Here is a 22,986-nt window from a genome sequence, read left to right as displayed (position 1 = left end):
GACCCATCCAACCTGCCATCATCCCTCACCACCAGCTGCATGAATAAAAATCCACCGATGGGACTTTTTGATGTAGGAGCAGCCGCAACGACCTCCAGCTCCCCATCTCACATCATGGCTTTCTGAGCCTAAAACAAGCAGTGAGACATGCATTACTCAAGTCTTTTTATCCCTTTTATTGGCAGAGAGCCTCCAATACTCACATATCCAAGATTTAGATTTCAGAATTGCACTTGATTGGTTACACTCACTAATGAAGTAAAATTATGTACAACTCAATAACAAACACAGTAGATAAACACTCTTCAATGGTAAACTTTGGTCACCACAGCCACAAACTACGTCACAGCATTTACAGTTCCTTCCATTTGGTTGCGAGGAGAGATCATTTCAAGCTTATCCCCACATCAGGTGTTAAATAGTTTGGGAAAAAACGCTCTGGAGTATGCAGTAGGAAAAACTGCACTGGGATTAAAACAAATACTAAGCTAGGAGGCTTTACAGTTGTGTTTTGTTCATTGAGTCACTCACATGGCTTATGGGAAGAGAGAAATAAAAATAACCAGCAATCTGCAAGTGCTTGTTCTGCAAGACTGGCTTCCGAAAACGGTACCTTGTGGTGCCCCAGCGACAGCTGAACAGGATAATGCTCTGCCGGGAAGGGAGAACTCTGTGGGGTCATTTGGAACACGGCTAATGTGTTGATAGAAATGGCTCTTGGTGTTTTTGCCCTCTAATTAGACGCATGTTCCTGTTAACAGGAAAGCGCTGGTGAAAATGCAGAAACAAAAATATGTAACAGACACATTTCAAATACTTCTTGTTCCCAAGTGCACGTCATCAGAAGCTCACACATGTGTCACCTCTGCATCAGGCAGAACCCTGAACCTTAATAACTTCCTTTACCAGCAGCTAAAAGTCCCGGTTTCTCAAGCTAGGTTCAGGCAATAGCTGCATACAAGTTTAAATCCCATCACAGTTCTGTTTTCCTTATAAATAAGATTCCCAGAAAGCCTTCAGATCTTCACTTAATTTTTCAAGATGCTACACAGCCCTTTTGCTTATTAAATGATCATTTAGCGAGGCGGAGTTAAAGCCAGGGAGGGACACTAACATCACAATGTGGGTTTTCTATCAGCCAAACAAATCAAGGGCACTTTTGCCTTTGTCTTTGGGTTCAGACAAGGCAAGATCCCATCACCTGAGCTGTCCTTGTGGCACAACCAAAGCCTGAATTGGGGACAGCACGCTGCCTCGCTCCCCTACATCCACCCTCACAAACCATCCTCGACACAACAATCAACTAGGTCAGGTTAGACAGCAGGAAAACAAAGTGCACAAAAGATGTGGGGCTTGTGTCCTGACCCCCACAAAGGAGTCAATTAAGGCTTTGGCTTGATGAGCATCTGCTTTGGGTGCAGCATCAGAGCAGCAGTTGCCTGGTATGAGAGGCCAAAATCCTGCTTGTCCTCCCTCAGCATCACCCTGAGGCATCCTGGGCTGAGCTGGGCTTAGGGTGCACAGCACCACCCGACAAAGTGCAAATTCAGACAGTGATTCCCTGCATCAGAGTCACCCCGGGCAGGCGGCATTTGAGCAGAAAGTGAAAAGGTTCCTGATGTTTGGTGGCATCTGCTGGGACACCTGCAAGTTCAGCATTCGGCCCGGACACCACCTGCCCATGAGCTCTGCTGCCCTGAGCATCCACCCGCATCGGTTCCAGCTTCACGGCTGGGAGAGAAGCACCGAGTCACTGCAGGGACAGGAAAGGTGTTTCCACAAAACTCAACATGATACAAAGACAGTGCCAGGGCACAGAGAGACCTTTGGCTGACGTTTAAAACTCATTTTCATACATACAGGAAGAAACACAATAGTAGCTCTTTGTTCTAAGGCATTTCCATTGTTTTTCTCTCCAGTAAAATTACTGGCCTGTAAGGATTGGTATTTGTACAGTCGTTCAGACTTGCCTTGAAGTAACAGCTACAGCTGCGCTTGTATATGAAGACTTCCAGTGCTTTCAGTATCCACAGGTAATACTCGACTTATGCATCCTATTTATATCAAACTTAATTTTTTCAAGCATATATCACTCCCATGAAGACATTCACCATTAATCCTCTTAGCAGCGGCAGCGCTTTTCACACCAGGACGCTTACAAACTCGTGAGTCCTACTCAGGACCAGGCACAACATGACCTTAGAGCGGCTGAAAAACTGAATATCTGGAGGTACTCAAAGTGCATGATTTTCTGGAGTCTTACTACAGTATGAAGGTCTTCGGCATCATTGTGACTTAACATGGGGATAACCGCGTTCTCACCCCATCCCAGGGCACGAGCTGTTGGGTCCAACACAACATGTGGCTGCTGCAGCCAAAAGCGCGAGTGTCACCCGGGCAGGAGCGTCTTGGCTTCGTGATCCAAGGTTGGTTGGTCGAGGATTCAAGGCCAATTTCACAGGATGGAAAAGCAGAGCATTGGGATGAGCGTGATCACATCCACCACATCTACAGGTGCCTCCCTGCTTCTAGATGTTCATAACCAGCATTGCCAGAAGGAGGGGGAAGATTCCTACAAGAGACAAATAAGAAGCTTCAGTCTTCAAACATACTCAACTATTTTTTCCCTCCCTGGTCCCCTTTACTTTCCCGCTCCCCTTTTCAGACCATGATCTTAAACCAGCAACGATATAAACCTGACAACAGACTGCAGTGGAAGGCTTTGAAGCTTATTTCAAGCTGAACACACAGGAGATAATAGTATAAGAATAGGCAAGAGTGCGGTACAGAGGTTCAGGAACATGTGTTACTTACCAACAATGATTATGTTTGCTCCACCTGGAAAGGAAGCGAGGCAAAACGTGAAGCTCAGCATGGTAATTCATCAGACTACACAACACAAATCAAAACCAATGCACAATTCAAGCAACATGCAGAACGGGACCCCTGCACAGCCCAACAGCTGCTAAAACACAGCTGTATTTACCAGGAGACGTTCCCATTAGCCTGCGAGTCCACGGCGCAACATAATCACGCTCTTTCAGCAATAGATTTTAACTGAAGCTGTTTCACGAAGCATCGAAGGCTTACTCCTTAGCAGAACTATCAGAATTGAGAGTTCACAGAGGAAGGAGAAAAATAAGTATTTTAAAGATAGACACAGGAGACAGTCACCTCTGCATTCAGGAGCAGGGCTGCTCCAGGCTCCCTGGTATTGATCTCTCGCAATGCACCGAAGAAAGGGTTCTCCGGCAAGGGTGAAGCCGTGATTGCATTTATAAGCTACGGTGGAGCCTTGGACAAAGTCCATGCCCTTTGTGCCATTGTGTGTCCCATTGGCAATTGTGGGAGGCTCTTCACAGAGAACTGGGAGCCGTTCTAGGAGAGAAACATCAGCAAGAACATCTGAGAACTTTTCCTAACTGAAAAGGTGACAAAGTGTATGGGGAAAAGGAGGTGCAGCCGAATGCCACACATCTCGCAGCAAATGAAAACACTTTGAGCTTTCTTGCTTGGTACCAGACATTGGTTACTGCCTGTGAGCCACAACTCCAGGATCTCAGGCCATGAAATAAGCTGTTGAAGTGACTAATCAGTCTAGAAGAAATGTTTCGCCCATTTCTAGCTTCACAAAACACTGAACACTGACTTCATAACACTCGATATCAGCATCATACCAGATTGAGTGGACAGAGTTCTAACATCCAATTATCTTTGTACTTCCATGGTAACTGGAGAAAGCAAACTTTCCTTCTGTGATTTTTTCTATTATTTCTGCTCTTTCCTTGCTCCTGCTTTGCCAGCATAACTTCTGAATTGTACAAGAATATTGCACATAAGGTCTCACAGCAGGAGTTAGGACTGAAATCCTGAATTTTATGGTTGATTTAATTAAGAAGCACAAGTCAGAGCAGCCCAAGCCCACCAGCAAGGCAGATACACCGGTGCAGTCCCAACTGTGATCTGAATGGCTCTGTGCGGGGTTTTCCCTCTTACTTTCACAGTACGGAGATGCTGGATCCCAATCAACTCCATTTCCTGATACCACGCATTTGGCAGATGGCACCTTTAATTCATACCTAAAGAAAAAGAAGTAGTTTAGTACTTTCCAGAAGACAACACAGAGAGGGATCCCCCACCTCCTACCACTGCACACAGGCAAGTTATTAACCAGAAGTTGCCTCTGCTATGAAATGGGATTTGGCCACATCAAAGCCACTAAATAAGGGCACTAATAAGAGCCAAACTGAAGCAGCTCACTGCATTACCAAGCACACACATTGCCACATGCTCCTCTCACTGAAGACATAATATATATGGTTTCACTGCAGACTTGCACTGAGAAACTGGGGAGGGAGGGGGGTGATGGATGTTCCTGCCTGTGACCCCTGTTTTCTGACCCCCCTATCAGTCTCGTTTGCTTAAATGAGAATATCCACTCACCCAGGACGACAAGTGAACGTCACAACTGTCTCAAACGGGAAACTATCTGCGTTCACATCCCCGTTCTCTATGTTTGGACGGGCACATTGTTGTCCTAGAGGAAAATAAACAGCGTGGGAATTGCTTCATACCCAGAGATGGGCATGACCCACATCCCAGAATAAATAACATCCCAAGCGTGAACAGATCGCTCATATGGTCACAACAGGGGAGGAACAGCGATACTCACGTATACAGAAGTCTGGGTCTGCAGACCACGTCCTATTGCTCAGACAAGGGACGACAGAGGATTTTCCCTGTGCCGCGGTGTAACCCGGTTTACACCGATAGCTCAGCTCAGTCCCAGCAGGAGAACTGTCACCCACAGCGCTGCTTAACTCAGCGAAAGGGAACTGGGGAGCAGGACCACAGCCTAACAATTGGAGACAACAGCAAGGTTAGTACAGAAGATTACCCAAAGGGTCTGTGTGACAATAGCAAAATGCACGCTTTGGAGCATGTAACATTTTAACCTGTTTGAGTCAGTGCCTGTAACACAGTTTGCATCCAACCTGTTTAGCAAACAGCAGCAGTTTGCTTAACCAGAGAAAAGATAGAGACGTGAAAGCATCTCTGTCTCACCGACCCAAGGCAGGATGCTCTGCAAGGGCACAGCTACAAGTGCATGAGGTTCAGGAGCTGATCTGCCCAACAGCCCTTAATTCAGTGCCACTTCTCCAGGAAATAAATCTGGTTTGACTCACCTGGGTCACATGTTGGCAGAGGTGGCTTCCAGGTATTGTCAGCTTCACAAGTAACTACGCTACTGCCATTCAGGAAATAATCAGGATTGCACTCAAAAGTCACTGTACTTTTATACTTGTGTTCCAGGCCAAAGCCAGACAACCTCTTCCCATTTTTCACAGTTGGATTTTCACACCTGACCACTGCAAGTGAAGATGAGACAACAAGAGTATTTATTACATGAAGGAAAAGCCCTGCCGTGACACCAGAGGCATTAGGCAAGAAGGTTACTAAGAGACCTGCACCCCGTGAACAGAGACGTCATTAAGAAATTGCACGCATGTGAGTTTGATTTTTCATTTGCGGGAAGCCCGAGGCATAGGTGGGGAGAGGGAGGATTTCTATGGGCTGAATAATCCAGTAAACCAAGCCCTGCCTCTGACCACAACCTGGGAGATCACTGCACTGAGCTTTCTGTAAACCATTTTAGACGCAGATCAACTTTCTCATGTTTGGCAGCCCACCAGGAAAGCACAGAGCAGGAGAGGGATGAGAAGCAAAGTCAAAGGAATAAAGAAAGAAAACATCTACCTTTGCACTCAGGGGCTGGACCGCTCCATATTCCATTAAGGTTATCATCTGTTGTACAGTGAATCGTGTTCTTTCCAATAAGATCAAAACCGTCGTTACAGCTGTAAATTGCAGCCATGCCATAGGTGAAGTCTCTGTTCCCACTGTTCAGCTGCCCGTTCTCAATCTTGGGAGGTGGTAAACAGGGAATAACTGCACGGGAAAGCAACAGCAAGAAAATGCAAGAACATTTCCATCAAATATGAAACTGAGGTCTAGCTACTAAAAAAACCCAAAAAACCACAAACAAAAAAGCCCACACAGCACTAACAAAACTCTTAGAATACATTTGAAAACGGAGATTTTTGGACAAGCTAATTTAATTTGCATTAGGAGCCAAGAAGAGAGCATCCACCTGCCGTTCCCCACACTACCAGATATACTGTAATAGCTTCAAACATTTCAGATGTGCTTACTGGCACAGTGTGGAATATCATCCCAAAAAACTTCATTGCCTCCAAGTATACATTGCACAGATGGCTTCCCGATTAATCGGTACCTAAGAAAACAAAAGGTTGAATCTCTTTGAAAAAAGTAAAAGGAAAACCTTGGGAAATCCACGAAGTTAACGGTACGCCCTAGCCCTCCTATAACAGCACTCAATACCTAAAGAAATGCAATATATGATGCAGTTAGAGGAAATCTGACGCGTACCATGGGTGGATACAAACTCACAGGAGCGTGACCAAGACGGCATCCCCACCCGAGTCGGTTCAGCCCCGTGCTGTGCAGTGGTAGCTCCAAATAGCAGCTTATTTCCTGGGCAGAGCTGGGTGTGACTGATGCACCGTAATCACGCTTCCCCCCTCGCACCCCTCCCGGCACCCCCAGAACACCTCAGCCCTTCAGGTCACCCATGGCCCCAGCTCCATGGACTCACCAGGAGCCCAGGCTGACTCTTACCCAACGTTGCAGGTGATGTTTATTGTCGCCCCGAGCGAGAGGTTGGTCGTGTATTCGAAGTTGCCATTCATGATGTTCGGTGGACCGCATGACTTCCCTGGAAGGGCAAGTGATCAGCGTTAGCGTTATTTAATAGCGTGATAGTGAAACGTGGGTGACAGTGCTGTTCAGGGTCATTACAGGCTAATTGACTGTTTATCAGGCACTTCCCTCACGAACAAGTATCAGCACTTTCAGAAACGATACAAAATCCACATTAACTTCCGAGAAACTGAAAAACACAAATAAAAAGCAAATGAAAGTGCAGATAAAGCTAAGGGGAAATAAAAGAAGACAAAGTTTATACACTCACTGAGATAGGAAACTGATAAAGAGTCTTTAGTCAGAGGCAGAGGTCTTAGTCAGTAGGGAAAGGCAACGAGAACGAAAAGGGGACAGGGAGGGACCCCCTGACCACCCTAGGGCCAGTGCATCTGCATTACAACAGACTTCCACAGCCTTTTCCACACTGTACCTTGTTTCTGTGTGAATATATTATAGCTTTTACACTATAGCACCAGATAGCAAAGTAATTAAGAGTAGAGATTAACTTTTCTAAGTGGAAAGGCTAACTCTAGACAGATACACAGGGTGGGCGCTTGTTCTCAGCTCTCCTAAGAGCAGTGAGCTGGGGAGCATCATCCTCTTCCTCCTCGGCTGTGCTGAGCCACGAGCAGCAAGGGTGCAGCAAGGGCTGTACCCCCCACCCCAATCCCAAGAGCCCGCGAAGGGGCAGAACCCACCGATGCAGAAGTCAGGGTTCGACAACCAGTGCGAGCTGGAGAGGCAGGTGACCACGGGGGACTTGACCATCGTGTACCCCGGGCGGCACCTGTATGTCAGGTTGGTCCCCACAGCATAGGACTCGTTCAGGGGGGCAGTGGGCTCGGCAAAGACAAACCTCGGTGGCGGAGGGCAGACACCTGCAGGGAACAGGGAGGATGGTGAGGGGGAGGATCACAGAATGTCAGGGATTGGAAGGGATCTGGAAAGCTCATCCAGTGCAATCCCCCCATGGAGCAGGAACACCCAGCTGAGGTTCCACAGGAAGGTGTCCAGGCGGGTTTGAATGTCTGCAGAGAAGGAGACTCCACAACCTCCCTGGGCAGCCTGGGCCAGTGTTCTGTCACCCTTACTGAGAAGTTTCTTCTCAAATATAAGTGGAACCTCTTGTGTTCCAGTTTGAACCCCTTGTCTTACCATCGGTTGTCACCGAGGACGGCCGGGGCTCCCCACGCAGCCCCATCCCCGCGCTCCACAGACACCCCCACACAATCCCCCCGCTTTTTCCCACGCAGCCCCATCCCTGCGCCCCACAGCCTCCCCCTTTTCCCACGCAGCCCCTCTGCCCCCGTGTCCCCGCTCACCCCAGGCGCCGGGCAGCGCCAGCGGCAGCGCCAGCAGCACCGCGCAGAGGCAGCGCAGCCCCATGGCCGCTCCGCGGGGCTGTGCGCAGCGGTGCGTAGCGACAAGGAGCGCACCGCCCCAGCCCTTTCCGGGGCGGGCGGGAGGAGGCCGGGCTGTTCTGGGGGTGTCACCACCGCTACGGCAAGACGGAGGGTTTTTTTTCCGGCTGTTGGAGGGAGAAAGGGCGCTCCGGGCTGGCTCCACTGCGCTTTCTCCTTTATCGGGTACGAAATGATGCGGCTTAATAACCGAGAAACAGTTAAACAGCGGCGGCTGGCGCTGGGCTCAGGGCTCTTTTCCGTGTGTCTCCGGTGGGCGCTCCCGGCCGGTTTATACGCAAGGGGTGAGTAATCCAGCACGCAGTCTAAAGGATTTATCCTCAGCGAGGCTGTAAATGCGTGGGAGTGTCTGCTGGGCGAGGGATCATAGAATCATATTGATTGGAAGAGACCCTTAAGATCATCGAGGCCAACCACGACCTAAATGTAGCACTAACCCATGTCCCTTAGAACCTCATCTGCACGTCTTTTAAACCCCTCCAGGGACGGTGACTCCACCACTGCCCTGGGCAGCCTGTTCCACTGCTTCACAGCCCTTTCAGTGAAGAAATTTTTCCTAATATCCAATCTGAACCTTCCCTGGCGCAATTTGAGGCTGTTTTCTCTCCTTCTATCATTTGCTACTTGTGAGAAGAGTTTGGTCCAGCCCATCGCCGTGCCTGTAACCCTCAACTCAAGAGCAGCCTGAGGCCACCACAGCCTCCCCCTTGAAGAGCCCTTGTCCTGCTGCCACACCTGGGTTGCACCATCCCTCCATCTCTTCATGGCACCTCTCCCTCTGTGTCAGCAAGGTGAGGTTCAGGGTGTGCTGGGGGTAGCACTTGGCACCCCCAGCCTCATGTTTGAGGGCACAATCAAAAGGGGACAGTGGGGGATGTCACCAGGGCACGGGGCACCTCGAGTGTTCAGGTGGCCATTGCTTCTCCCTCCTCAAAGCGGCATCAGGATTGTGCCCATCAGCACAAGCCCGCAGAAATGTGCTACATCCCAGTCGATAACAAATACAACAGGAGGGTTGGATAACTGCACGACCCCTTCCTGTCCTACCAGCACTGCCTGTCTTGCCAGAACACCAACAAATTTAACCTCTTGGCAAACACCAATAAACCAGAAAGGCAATTTTTACATCTTCTTCTTATCGCTTATTTTGCCTCCGCATCAAAGCAATACAAAACGAGCACAAGCCCACGCACACCAAGCAGGGAGCAGTTGGTTTAGTCCTCTGAACACCTTGCTGGAGCTGCAGCTTGGTTTTTTGGGCAGAGAATATGACCTGTGCAGGAATACTCGGGGTTGGGCAAGGGAAGGTCGTATCCGGAAAGGAGCGCACACCTTCCCAGTACCGCCCCAGTCCTGCCCAGGGTGGAAATGGGCTCTGCTCCAGCACAGTCTTCGTCATCCCAGTTCCCAGGAAAGGCTGGTCAAGCCGCTCCAGACAACATTTCAACACAACAGCAGCATTTAGCGGCTGATTACACCCGGCAAACAATGAGACTGCAAAACCCTTCAAAGCGCTGTATGATAAGATTTGATTAGTAAATAAAATTTGAAAAAACCCCACCACCAACCCTAGCCAGGATATTAGTATTTCTTATTTTATATTCCATTTATTTACAAAACAGTTTTACTATGAATACTGCAAGTTTCACACTTGTATCTGCACATTAGTAAAGGAACCAGAGTAAACAAGTAGTTTAAAAAAATACAAGTAAATCTTGTAAGACTGTGCAAAGAGGGCATTCACCATGAAATTGTTTTCCTAGTGGAAAGAAACGTTTACTGATGTTTTAAAAGCTTCACTGTAAGAGCTGCAAAAATAAAACAGTAGGCACTGAACCAACATGGAGCTGAAGTTGAAGCACATTTGATTTTCCTGCTTCTTTACGAAGAAATTATTGATTGTGGAGTCAAACACTTGACTCCAGGTTGCCTTATTGCACTTAGAACTTCGTCCCTGACGACATCAGGAGTTAGTGTAGCAACTCACCCTTCCCTCTGACCAGCTTGAGGATGCTACAGCCATCAGCATTTATCCTGCAACAGGGAAATAAGCAGTTATTTCGGGTTAGTTGCTGCATTCTGCACCCCATGGGCTTTGGCAGGAACGACCTTTGCAGCCGTGGTGGCCCCCAGGGGGTATTTTGGGTCCCCAGGTCCCTACCGTGGGGTGCCAGGGCTGGCACAGGTGAGCATGGGTGGGCACCATGCAGACGGGGCAGACGTGGCAGCCAGGGGTGTTCTGGGTGACCAGGTGAGCCAGGGTCCCCTCCACGGCCAGGGGACACACGGGGCAGCGCGATGTGTCACTGTGGACATGGGAGAGGTGCAGCTGGTCTGCGCAGGGGGGGCAGACGGGGCCCCCAGGGCTGCGGAAAGAAAGCCAAGGGTGAGGCTCAGTGGGTTGATGTCGGGAGTTGCTCCTTGCCAAGCCACAGCACACAGGTTGTGGCACCCACAAAACCTGGTTTCATTAACAATTTCAAATGTATTAACACTTTAAACTCAAACTTACAGCGACTCGTGAGTGCAGAGCTGAAACAGCGCCTCCAGGGTTAGGGTGAATAGCAAGGAACAGCTTGAAATAAATGATTGCTAAAAAGAAGTTTGTACTTACAAAAGCTAAAGCAGGCAGATGCTCACATTAAACCACACTTATTTTAACCAAATATTTATTTGAATTTGCCTCTGTCAATGGTGACGCTGTTGGCCTGAGAGAGCACAAGACTCGCATGGGCAAGCATCAAAAAATAAGCTGAGCACACAGCATCACTTTGGTCACCTCGTTGCTCATTGAGCTCATCTAGTCCAACCCCCTATAAGGAGCAGGGATATCTTCAACCAGATTAAGTTGCATTATCCAAATAAACCTCACACCAGTTTCACCTCTCTTTGCTCGCAAGAACGCACCGCGCTTGTATCCTCATACCGAGCTATAAGCAAGCGGAACTGATGTTCGCGTACCCTCATCATTTTTCACATTTTATTTCAAGTAAAGCAGCTGCCCCGCACTCACCCCTGGTCCTGCTGCTCCCTGGTGGGTGCCACATGATGGGTCCCATGCTGGTCATCGTGGGCGCGCAGCCAGTCCTCGCAGATGGGACAGATGTGGTGGCCGCTGTGGAGAAGAACCGGTGAGGATGCACATGGAGTCTCTATGGAAACTCAAAAACCCCCCTGAAATTGGGCACCTCCAGCTTCCTTGGGACTGAGGAACTGTCCTAGACAGGACGAAAACCTGGAGTTGGCTCTATAACCAACCTCCCTCACTTGGCTAAAATGTAGGAGGTGTTTCTGTGCCTCTTTATGATCTAGATCCCCAGTTCCCAACCATCGCAGCGTATGGTGCGACTGGCAGAGAGCGACGCAAGTGAGGAAATGGGAGAAACACCTACTGAATGCTTTTGAAAAGCACTGAAAGAGCAAATCACAAAAATTGTCCAGAGTGCCTTTGTTTTAGGGGACAAAAAGCAAAGAGATTAGCGTTTTAATAGTACTTAAACACTACAATAGTCAGCATAGTATCAAGACAGGAAAGAAGTGGGAATAAACAAGGAGGTGCAGAATACCCTTATTTTCTACTGAATACAGTTCTACTCTACTCCGATGTGATTTTTATTCAATCCCACCTTGGCGTCCATCTATTTTTAAGTGGAAGACAAACCTTTCACGGTCCGCGAGCTGCTCTGTGTCACTCACAGCTTCTCCTGCATCTGCAGCTTTGGCCGGAGAGCTGAACGTAGAGAAAGAAAAGCCAACCTGAATCCATCTGAACATGTGGCTTTCTGAATAACCGCTGCCCTACGGAACTACTGTTTTTTCCTAAATACCCGGTTTTCTCGAAATTAAGGCCTACCCTCTTATTGATCAATGTGGATGTCGGTCAAGCTCTGTCCCCCTATCTTGCTGCCTCACCCCTGTGGGCAAAGCGCTCAGAATGTCCTTGGCCGTCAGACCAGAGCAGCTAAAAACATCAGCTCTGTGCTGGGGTGTTATCTGCTTCTTCTCAAACTAAGTCCAAACAACGAGAGTGCTAGGTGTGGAAAAGAAAGTTTGCTAACTGTACGAAGGAAATGAACCCATTTTCAGGCAAACCAGCACAGGTACCTCGGCTCTGCTGGGCTGTGGGTCTCCTCGATGCTGGGGACACAGTAGGTGCGTGGTGTCCCGGGCTGGGCACGCAGCCAGCGCTCGCAGGCGGCACAACCGCGGTGCCCGGGCACGGCACGGGGGGCCAGGGCAGCGTGGAGCTGCTCTTCACAGCTTGGACACACGTGGCAACTCGTTGTGTGGCTGTGGGTGAGAAAAACGGGTTGGAAATCCCTCCTGCTGAACCCCAAGAGCAGCCAGTGAACACCAAACCCTCCCGCGAAACAGCCGTTGCCTCTTCGGCGAGCGGCGTTAGAATTTAGAGGCATAAAGATGCGCCGTAGTGGTGTGGTTGGGCACGGCGAGGTTTGTAGCCAGAAATAGGACTGGTGAGATCTGTGGGTACGGTCAGCATGAGGTTTTGGGCAGACAAACAAGCAGTCCTACCAAAAATAGGAATGCCACAGCACGGGCTGCTTCCCATCATCCATTATCTTCAGGTGCATTGGTAGATCCCTCCCATTCACTTCGTGCTCTGGTAAACACGCATTATCGGAGCTGAAGAGACGGGAAGGAGAAAGTTCATAGAACAAAAAGCAAATTAGCAACATAGAATAATAGCATTAAACGTGCAAATACATACTGAAGGTTATTACCATTAATATTACTCAGAGCTTAAAAGGAAATACCCAGTTATCATTAGGGAAAGTTATGGCTGATGAGGGTAGCTCAGGCTCGCTTACCGTTTTTTATTGTCTTTCCATCTGTTGATGAGAAGAACCACAATCACACCAACAATCACAGCTGTAACCGCAACAAGCAAAGAAGCAAAAATGATTTAAAAATGAACAACAAAATCGGTATGTAATTGAAGTGAAATACTGCAGTTTAGTAAAACACTGGCAGCAAACCCCTCCTGATCTCTGAACACAGCACAGAAAGTACCACCAGGTATGATGGATGCTCATCTTCTTAAGGGTGGGATCCTCATTTGGTTAATGCTGTTATAGACAGCACCTGTTTATTTTGTATTTTAAACAGACCAGTGTTAGTACTTGATCTCTCATCTTTTAATGCCTGCCAAGGCCTTTTAAAGCAGTCTTGTCAATTAAAGAGTGACAGGGTGTACAGATTTTGGCTGGCTTCTTACAGTGGCTTCTTTGGCTCCTTTCATTTCATCCCAAACTGATGGAATGTTCTATACTGGGACCTGGACAATCCACCCAGTTGCTTGCAACAACAGAACCCCCCTGAATCCTGACTGGAGATGCTCAGTACAAGGGGCAGTAAAATGAATGAACCAAAACCACAGACTCCAGGTATTTAACGGCAAATAACAGCTTCACATTAGGGAAGTATATTTGGAATTTTAAGCTACTCACCAATGCACATAAAGATGACACCCACTAGAGAAGAAAACAATGAAATTGATGTTAAAAAAATGAAGCCAACAAAGCTGATAAGTCAACAGGGAAGTTAATCTATACCCACAGAACAATATTATTTAAACCCAGATAATCATAACACTGCTGAGAAGCCAAAGTGCTATAGAACAATCTGTCATTAACTATTACACACGTCATGCTGCTCTTTTGGAGCAAGAGAAAAGGGGATTAGACCAGGGAACAAGCCTGTGTGAACCCCTTAGAAACTGGAAGATGGACCCACCAAAAGAAATGAAGGAAGGACAAGGAGGTCAGAAAACCAACAGTTTTGTGGGGTCACAGGTGGCTGATGTGGGTGCAATTACAGCAATTAAAACCGCCCCGAGGCAGAAAACCTCTTCTGAACTCTTACCTAGCCAGTACAAATTATTTGCTGTCCTCTCTTCCAAGGGTTCAGTTTGGTTTGTTGCTGCTGTAGCTCTAACTATAGAGAGAAAAACAAAATAAGGAAAACGAGTCAGAATTTTATTGTAGATAATTCTCCATTTATATATAATATATAAAATACTTCAGCGAGGAGTAAATGTATTATAGCATGGGCAGGTGAGCTCTGACCTGTGCATCTGTGGCTATATGACAGTGAGATCTGTGGAAGAGTCACACAGGGACCTCTTGGTGACACTACAAGCCTGCTGTCCCCTTGGTTGTGCTGCCCAAGGGTTGTTGGACAGAAGATATAGAAGATATAACTCCATTCTCAGGTTTTAGTCCACCAGCTTTGCAGATACCGACACGCTTCACACATTGTTAAAGCGGTGGAAAAACGTAAATCTGTGTGTGATGGTGCGCGTTTGTTCTTCAGCACAGCTCAGGACCTCGCAAAGCACTTGCTGACCATCGCTGCTGGGTGCAGGTGCTGCTCCCCGGAAACAAACCCTATGGGATCGCCTGCCCAGGCTGGGGTCCTTCTCTTTCCAAGAGAAGCGAATTAGGACTAATTAACCACACGGTACAAAAAACTACGTGAGAACAGGATGATTATCCAGCAACGCTCACCCCTGCATTCAGGAGGAGAGCTGCTCCAGACACCATCAATGCTGTTCTCTGTTGTACAAAGAAGAGTTTCGTTTCCTACAAGCTGGAGCCCGGGGTCACACGTGTATATCACGACCGAGTTGTAGGCGAACTCCTCTGTACCGTTCCCGTTGTGCTGCCCATCGGGAATGGTTGGAGGTGGAGGACAAGAAATAGCTGGGGGAGAAAAATAAAGAGTTGAGGAGGTGAGCCCTGGGATGCTCTGATTCACGGTGTGAAGAGAGGAAAATCCTAGGGCCGCTTGCACACAGGCTCACGTTGCACCAGGAGCAGGGGCTGAAATGGGAGCACTGGCCACTAACTCCGTTTAGTAAAATGAACACAACAATTTAGTATTTCTCAGGTGGAACATTTAGTATTTCCAGTCGAGCACCGGACAGGTTCACTTACGCTGACAAGCTGGAACTTGACTCCAGGCAACTTCACCTTGCCTTAGGGTACACGAGATGAGAGGTGAGGCTCCCTTTAATGTGTACCTGCAGGGATAAAAGGCACATCAGCAAACCTGTCATCACCAACCAAGAATGTGACACCCCAGAGAGGTGCTGAGGACTCAGGAGGCAAAGCCCCTTGTCCCGGCTCACACACCAGTGACTCCAGCCAGGTGACTGGTGACTTCACACTCACCCACGGTTACAAACTACAGTTGCTCTTGCACCAAGCAGGTGATCATTTGTAACAACTTCACCGTGTTCTGGATTTGCTGGAATACCACAAGATTTCCCTAAAAAAAGAATAAGGTTATCCTTAAGGATACCTGAAGGATGAGGAAAAAACCCCCACTTTTCATGACAGTATGGCAAGGTCAAAGCAGGCAGCTGATGGTATTTCGTGCTCAACATCACTTCAAAAAGCACTCAAAACGCAGCACTGAGGATGCGGCAGTGGGAGGACACTGGAGAAAATGAAATGATATGGAGACACTCACTCTGACACAGCTCGGGAACTTCTGACCATGTCAAATCTTCAAGACAAGTGCTGGTGGGGAGCTGGTCCGTGGAAGCCTCATAGCCTGGGCGACAAACGTACTTCACCGTGACCGCAACAGGGTAAAAATTCTGCGTTTCGTGTTCCTGTGATACTTTAGCAAAATGCACACGTGGCGGGCTGGGACAGCTACCTGGTGACAACAACAGAGACAAAATTAACAGTTACAAAGCAAAAAAATAACAATATTTTGCATTCAACTACGAATAAACGTAAGTCCAAGCCTCCCTAAGAATATGGGTACCGCTAATATTTTTAAGAGTGCGATTGTTAATTTGTGTAATTCAAAAACATCCCTAGGTGACCATTTCATAGCAAAAGATTTTAAACGTTAAAAATTGCTCTCTCTCGATCATTCCCAAGCACAGCGCTTACCTCCTTTCCAATTCCTGCACAAGCAGCAGCTCTGACAGAGCAGGCAGAGTTAGGAAAAAAGAGGCAGGAAGAGATTCTATGATGAACAACTTCATCGTGCGTCACTTTGGATGAGGAAACCCTCAAAACAGCGATTGCTAAAGCGGTAAATGTTTTCACAAGCAGCACACATCTCCAAGCAACTAATTTTAGAGAAAGTGCAATACTTACGGTCACAGAACTCCGGGAGGTTGGACCACTGGGAGTTCGCAAGGCACTGGATGGTATCTGACATCAAGGGGCGCTTAACAAAACCTGTCAGGCATCTGTACCTGATTTTGGAGCCCACCGTGAAGCTTTCCTGATGTTTAGTGTCCTCTAGGGGCTCTGCGTGGCTTATATTTGGCAATGGCCCACAGTCACCTGCGGCAAAATAAAACTGGATTTAGCGGGGCTTCTGCTAAAGCTCCGTGAATAGAAATACACACGGACATATGAGTCTGAAGGAGAGCACAGGACACGCACGCACAGAGCAGAGAATGGGTGGAGTACACGCAGCCCACCCGCTCATGGAGCAAACCCACGTGTGGAGCACCCACCCCACCCCACGGAGCACACCCCAGGGTGACAGGGCTCACCGCACACCCCCCCAGCCCATCCCGTGAGCTCACCCTACGGTTCCCCCGTCCTTCCCCGTGGGCTCACCCCACGCCGCGGGCAGCAGCGGCAGCAGCAGCAGCAGCAGCAGCGCGGGCAGGAACGAGCGGCGGCGCCCGGAGCCCATCGCTGCCCCGGGTCGGCCCGAGCGGCAGCAGCACCGGGACCCGGAGCGGAACCGGAGCAGAACCAGGAGCGGGAACCGGAGCAGAACCCGGGGCGGGACCCGGAGTGGCAGGGGCACCAGGACCCGGAGTGGAACCGCAGCAGAACCAGGAGCGGGACCCGGAGCGGCAGCGGCACCGGCACCCAGAGAGGAACCGAAGCAGAACCGGAAGGGGGAGCCGGAGTGGAACCGGAGCAGAACCCGGAGTGGCAGCGGCACCAGGACTCGGAGCGGAACCGGAGCAGAACCAGGAGCGGGACTCGGAGCGGCAGCGGCACTGGGACCCGGAGAGGAACCGGAGCAGAACCAGGAGCGGGAGCCGGAGTGGAACCGGCAGCCGAGCAGCGCCCGCTCAAGCCGGGTGTTAAGCCGGGGGCTGCTGGGCAGCGCGGCCACTCCCGGAGCTCCGGGGAGGGGTCAGGGATTTTCTCCAGAACACGAGTGGGAGCTGTTGCCATGCGCGGGCAGCGGGAGGAAGCGGCTGCCAGCAGCACCCTCCGCTGCGGGACACGCAGCCAAAAGCGGTGCCGCTCCCATGGCCCGACTCCTGCCCGCTGCCCATCCCCTCCCTGCTATCTCACCCTCGGGAAATTTTCTAATTAAAGTCTTTTCTGCTCCAGGAGACGTTCTTGGCATCCAGAGGAATGCGGTGGGGCTCTCCAGACACCCGCTGCCTCAGCCTCTCCTTCAAATCGTTTATCTGCACCTCCCGCTAAAGACAGCCCTCTCGCCGAAGCTAAGTCCTAAAGGAAAAGAAACAAAAATCCACACAAAGGGCAGCACATGGCAGCTCCAGCTGTGAACCTGCAGGACTCCCCAAAGCCGGGAGGCACAGAGAAGGTCCCGTTCACCCCTTGGCACTGGCTCTGCTGCCTGCAGGGATGAGAACTGTGTCTTCATCGGTGCCTCCTGCTCTCTCTGACAGCATCTGGCCCAGGGAATCCAGCACAGCTCAGGGGCACCAGACCCCCCAAACCATCTTCAAACATCACTTGCCCATCCCTAGGAAGAGTTGCCTCTGAAAAGGAGTTTTTCTGCAAGAAGAGAGGGCTTTCCTCCAGCTCAAGAGGTGCATGGGAGACCAGCAGGCTACAAATCAGCCCCGCTTTGAAGCTGCTAATTGAGCTGCTTCTGCTGACACCTACACACAGAATAACACAGTGAGGACACCAGCATTTCCACTGTAATTCTCCCAGTTAGACACAAAGGGCAGCCAGCAGCCTGCCCGCACCTTCCCGCCTCCCTCTGTCTGCCTTTGTTATCCAGGAAACAGCAATGTTTCCACTGAGAAACTCAAAGTTAGAGATAGTTTTTTTTAACTTTATTTCCCTTTCCAATACAATTTAAGCTCCAAGCATATATAACAAAAGTAATGAGGCCAAGGGGTGTTCTCTTAAGGGAGGAGTCAAGCAGCCTGGATAACACATTCCTTTAAAATACTTGTGAACATGTTGACAAATTACACGGAGGTGTCTTGGCCACATGTTTTTACAGGTCACTGGTCACCTGAGATCTGAATTGGGATGGTGGCTGCACAGTGCGAAACGAAGTTGCCAACAGGAAAAATAAAATGCTTTAAATGCTGTGGAATTCTCTTGTAATAGCTTATAGCAGTGACCTCAGCATGGGACAGCGAGATGTTGAGAAGTATTTGGCAAGAGCTTCTTGTGATGTTGAGCCTCCTCAGGGAACAGCTTCATTTGTGTGCATGTCAGAACCAGCTGTTGGAGTTCCAACTCGGTGAAATCCCATTGTAACAGAGCTCAGATTAACTGCTTAAACCAGGCTGCTATCCTACCTGAGGCCATACAGGAGACACCTGTACCTGCCAAGACCACCAGGCTCAGCCCATCCCATCCCTCTGCTGCCCACCTTCACTCTCCATTTTGCCCCGTATTGCCCCAAAACGTGACCGAGCACCAAAACGCTGAGGGCAGGATGTGCCCCAGCAGCTGAGCCCTGCGATAGCGGGTCTGTGGCTGCCGAGGGCGACTTTGCTTTATCTCGCTCTGACATCCCTTGCCCGCGCTGCACGGATCAGGCCGAGCAGATGGCGATGGCAGAAGCGAAAGAACATTGAGAGGGGAGCGGGACCTGTGCTGCTCTGTGCACCCACCAGGTTCCGGCTGGAACAGTGGGAGGTTTCCAGCAAAACCAGCGGATATATGGGTGCTGATAAAGAATGGATTGAACAGCAAACCCGACCATCGTTGGGATATCTCCAAAAGAGGCTACTTTCCTGAGAATAGCATAAAATAAGAAAAGGGAACAGCAGGCAGTTGAATTCGCAGGCTTTCCCTTATAAAAAATCACCATTTATTACTAAATGAAAACAACCCCCCAGAAAAGCACCGAAATACAGCACAATTAGTGCTTTGTATAGGACAAAGATGATATACAGCATTAACCTGACATTTCCAGTTTCTCTCTTGCGTGTGACTCCACCAGGGAGTAAATTTAGCAGTTACTTCTCAGTGTCTGCCTGTAGTCAACGTGCTCAGAGCCGGCAGCGTGACGGAGCCGCCCTCCCGCAGCTGGAATGCAGAAGTGGCTCCTTTACAATATGAGAGTAATAGATACACAAACCACTCGTAGCCGTTATCTTCCATGCAGCCTGAACAAACTGAAAATAAACCATCTCCGATGCAAAAGTTTTTGCTAAAGAAAGTGCTTAAAGGACTGAAGATATCAATCAATCAGATCAATATGCACGTTAGCATGTGAAGCGCTGTAATTTCCTAAGAGAAACGGCCTCAGAAGTTTGCAAGACAGGGAAGTGGGTATTTTGCATTTGGCACAACGCTGTGGACAGATTGCATGGGTGTAGCTGCAACTGGATGGTGCTACAGCCAGAAATTCCTGGTGATTTAAAGGAGCAGCTCAGCCCAGCAGAGAGATTGGGGTTTTTTAACAGCCCATCCTGTGCGTGTGTATTTACGGTGATTGTTATGGCAGCAGGTCGGTGTTGCTAGTGAGCAAGGAAATGTGCGGTTGTGGAAACACCGAGTGCAAGGGGTTGTGCCATTACTGAGCTCCGTCAGAAGTTCTGCATAAGGCCTGAGGGGTTTCCGAGGAACTGCAGCTTCCCAGCCCCAAAACAGGCTGGGCAGATCAGTAGGGAATGATAACTGGATTCGGGATGTTGGGAAATTCCCGAAAGAGAGAAAAACCCAGGTCGGGGAAGGAATAGGGGAATTAGCACTCTCTTGATTTTCAATCAGTTTCTTGGAATATCAAACCATATACATAAAAATGCATTTTTAAAAATGGTGATATGTGGGACAGACTTGATCTAGCTTACGCTTTGCTTTAAAACAAATTAGAGTCAAGTACAAGCATCGTGTGGGGCGCTTAGAAATGACACGGGGAAGGGTTTGCATGCTTCATGCTTACAGTGCTATTTGTGTTCGCGAAAGCCAGTTATATATTTAGATGGGTGGGATCCCATTAAACTGTGTGGTTTGTCTACATCTGCAGTGAAACTGGAGGAAAAGCAGCACGTACCAGATGTCTGCAACCACGCAAGGAAAATGCAAACGCAAGGAAAGTGCAAATGCCTCCTCCCAGAATTTCTTCTGGTGTCACAGGAGAGCAGCCCTATCATGAATAAACTGCTTTGGTACAGCTGACACTCACCCTTTTTATGGGTAAAAGAATCCTTTGCAACGGATGGGGAATCTGCTGTAGCAGCATTTCTGCCATGTCCGGCTTCTCCTGGCCGCCCACGACCGCGCTGGTGTGGAACAAGGTTCATATTGGTGTTAGAGCATCACCTCTCGCTGCCGGGGCAAGGACAGGAGCCCCAGCACTCTTAAGGCTAAATGGTACAAAGTTCTCTTACTTTTCAATATGGAAAAGAAAAAGAGTTAAATCTGTAATAACATGAGGGCAAAGAAACAACTGACAAATGAAAATACATTTCACACGAAGCAAAGCTTTTTTAAGAGGAGGTTGGTGCAGTCAAACCTGAGCTTTGAACCAGATGCCCAACCGGTGAAAAATGTAAATTATACAGAAAAATCTTATGAAAGAGAAGAAGGTGACAAAAAGTATCACTCACTTCCACAAAATGATGCAATTTTAGACCGTTTTAAGTTTTCAAAGCAGCCGGCTTGCGGGAGGATGCCGGAGAGCCCTGTGTACTTTGGAAGACACATGGATCCTTGTCTGGTCCCAGGAGAATAGTAGCTCTGGGTTTTGTACAAAGGTACAACAAATCTGGATGCTGAGGAAACGCAGCCCCTTGACACTGAAGACAAACAGGTGAAAACATGAAAATCACAGGTATAGGAGTGGGAGTAAGCAGGGAGCCCCCTGAGCTCCGAATGAGCCTCCAGGACTGACCTGGTGTCTTGGAGAAAGACGCAGAGCGGGAGAAGGAGATGGTATTTTGGAGTGACTTTTTATAAAGGCTGAGCTTCTTTTCCCACGTTAAAGCCTTCTTGGACGGCCGGATGCCATTTCCACGGGAAACTGAAAGAATGAAAATCAAGGCTTGAAATCCGTCTGATGGCTTTTTCTAGAAATGGGATAAAGGAGCAAATTAGGTTGGGAAATGTGGGATTCGATTCAGCGTAGAATCATTTCGACTTACTTTGGGGAGAAGGACTCTTTTCCATTTCTTTGGCTCCCAGTTTGACAGTGATGCTTTTCTCTAGGTTATAAAGAACAGTATTACCAGCAGCCCTACGCTTTTCTTGCACAGACAATTCCTTACTTACTTTAGCAGCATTGCATTTTTTCCCTTTAAAAGTGCAGTATAACCTACACCTGCTATGTTCTGCACTAAGCAATCACATTTTAAGCTGGCGCATACTAAATACTGAACTCATAATAAACACTAAACTCAGATTAACCCACTTTTGCATTCAGGCGCCGCTCCGCTCCAGACCCCGTTTATTTTGTCCCTGTTTGTACAACGGATGCTCACGTTCCCAACGAGTTGGAATCCATAGTCACAGCTGTAAGTCACTGTTGAGTTATACACGAACTTTTCTACACCTTCACCATCATGCTTTCCATTGGTAATTCGAGGAGGTGAAGAGCAGGTGATCACTGCAGGAAAGAGGGTGTTGCAAAGAACTTCAGTAATCATGAACATGCAAAATGGTTCTTAAGAGTTCACCTGAGATTTTCAAAGAGAATAAACTATTTGGGCAACTGAAGATGAGTAACTAGCGCTGCCCTCTGTCTCCATCTCCCTTTGCTTTGTGAAGTGTTTCTGTTGTCCTGCTGTTCTCCCTTTCACTCCAAGTGTCACAAAAATAAAGAGGCAACTTGTCACGCTGCGGCTTGCGGTTCCTTGAGATCTCATCCCATCACCTTCACCGCTACATTAAGTCATGAGTAAAAAACGTTGATCTCGTGGGAACAAAACTGTTGAGATACAATGTCAGCAGCAAAACGAGTTATTATCTCAGCTGCAGTGCTGGCGATGGATCTGCCACATAATATCAACAAAAACAGTGTACGAAGACAGGCTTAGACCAGACGTTAGTGTGCAGGACGTACCAGAGAGAAGCCAAAAGTAAGGCTGGATTAATCTTACATTCACAAGTTGGACGTTTACTCCATTCCACATCGTTTCCTTTAAGTTGACACTGGATGAAATTGCTCCCAACTAATTTGTACCTAAGTGAAAATACACAATAAAAGAAAAAATTGTGCAACTATCCAGAAACAGAGAACAATTTTTTCCCCCATACCAGTATGATCAGGAGTGTAGAAAACAGTGCAAGCAGGCATGTGGGTATTATAGAAGCTGGTTAACAGGAGATCCCCTTCACCTTGCTCTCTGTCAGGATCCTTGTTATTCTACTTTTAGACTCACTGCAGAGCATCTTCCATCACAAGGATGGGAGAAGTCATGGCTGGTGGTGGTATCTGCAAATATTCACATGTAGGTACTGCAGGGACGATGGGGGGCTATAGGGATCTACATTGCATTAAAGCAGCTTTTGGATTGGCTTGCTGGAAACTAATACATCTTTTGACATCTTTCCCAATCTCCGAATCACATACTCCTGTTCAAAAAAGAATCATTGTTTGGACA

General features: G+C 48.4%; 3 protein-coding genes across 4 annotated transcripts; all 3 read right to left on the bottom strand.

Moving 5' to 3' along the window:
* Positions 1 to 161: 161 nt before the first annotated feature.
* LOC136110705 (membrane cofactor protein-like) lies at positions 162 to 8,169 on the bottom strand. Its single transcript, XM_065854306.2, has 12 exons — positions 8,106 to 8,169; positions 7,482 to 7,661; positions 6,700 to 6,796; positions 6,213 to 6,295; positions 5,758 to 5,949; positions 5,187 to 5,369; positions 4,673 to 4,855; positions 4,444 to 4,537; positions 3,997 to 4,079; positions 3,175 to 3,378; positions 2,815 to 2,838; positions 162 to 2,572 (listed from the first exon to the last, which is right to left on the bottom strand). Exons 1-12 carry the CDS (start codon positions 8,167 to 8,169, stop codon positions 2,529 to 2,531), a joined length of 1,431 nt encoding a protein of 476 aa, XP_065710378.1. The 3' UTR covers positions 162 to 2,528.
* LOC136110759 (uncharacterized) lies at positions 8,135 to 18,142 on the bottom strand. 2 transcript variants are annotated; one of them, XM_071817791.1, is made up of 15 exons: positions 17,516 to 18,142; positions 16,343 to 16,534; positions 15,699 to 15,890; positions 15,398 to 15,494; positions 15,161 to 15,246; positions 14,732 to 14,926; positions 14,088 to 14,159; positions 13,673 to 13,696; positions 13,034 to 13,094; positions 12,738 to 12,848; positions 12,309 to 12,494; positions 11,866 to 11,934; positions 11,218 to 11,319; positions 10,366 to 10,570; positions 8,135 to 10,238 (listed from the first exon to the last, which is right to left on the bottom strand). In XM_071817791.1, the coding sequence occupies exons 1-15, from the start codon at positions 17,568 to 17,570 to the stop codon at positions 10,227 to 10,229; spliced, it is 1,659 nt and encodes a 552-aa protein (XP_071673892.1). In that variant the 5' UTR covers positions 17,571 to 18,142; the 3' UTR covers positions 8,135 to 10,226. The 2 variants fall into 2 exon arrangements, with proteins under 2 accessions (XP_071673892.1, XP_065710449.1); XM_065854377.2 differs by having other exon boundaries at positions 16,817 to 17,561.
* Positions 18,143 to 19,278: 1,136 nt separating this feature from the next.
* On the bottom strand, positions 19,279 to 22,255 carry LOC139829575 (uncharacterized). Its single transcript, XM_071817795.1, has 5 exons — positions 21,795 to 22,255; positions 21,529 to 21,588; positions 21,279 to 21,407; positions 20,571 to 21,183; positions 19,279 to 19,468 (listed from the first exon to the last, which is right to left on the bottom strand). The coding sequence occupies exons 1-4, from the start codon at positions 22,033 to 22,035 to the stop codon at positions 20,987 to 20,989; spliced, it is 627 nt and encodes a 208-aa protein (XP_071673896.1). The 5' UTR covers positions 22,036 to 22,255; the 3' UTR covers positions 19,279 to 19,468; positions 20,571 to 20,986.
* Between the last annotated feature and the right edge of the window lie 731 nt (positions 22,256 to 22,986).

This window comes from Patagioenas fasciata, chromosome 21 (genome assembly GCF_037038585.1).
Source record: "Patagioenas fasciata isolate bPatFas1 chromosome 21, bPatFas1.hap1, whole genome shotgun sequence".
In the NCBI taxonomy this organism is placed as follows: Eukaryota; Metazoa; Chordata; class Aves; order Columbiformes; family Columbidae; genus Patagioenas; species Patagioenas fasciata.
This window is presented reverse-complemented; position numbering and strand designations above follow the sequence as displayed.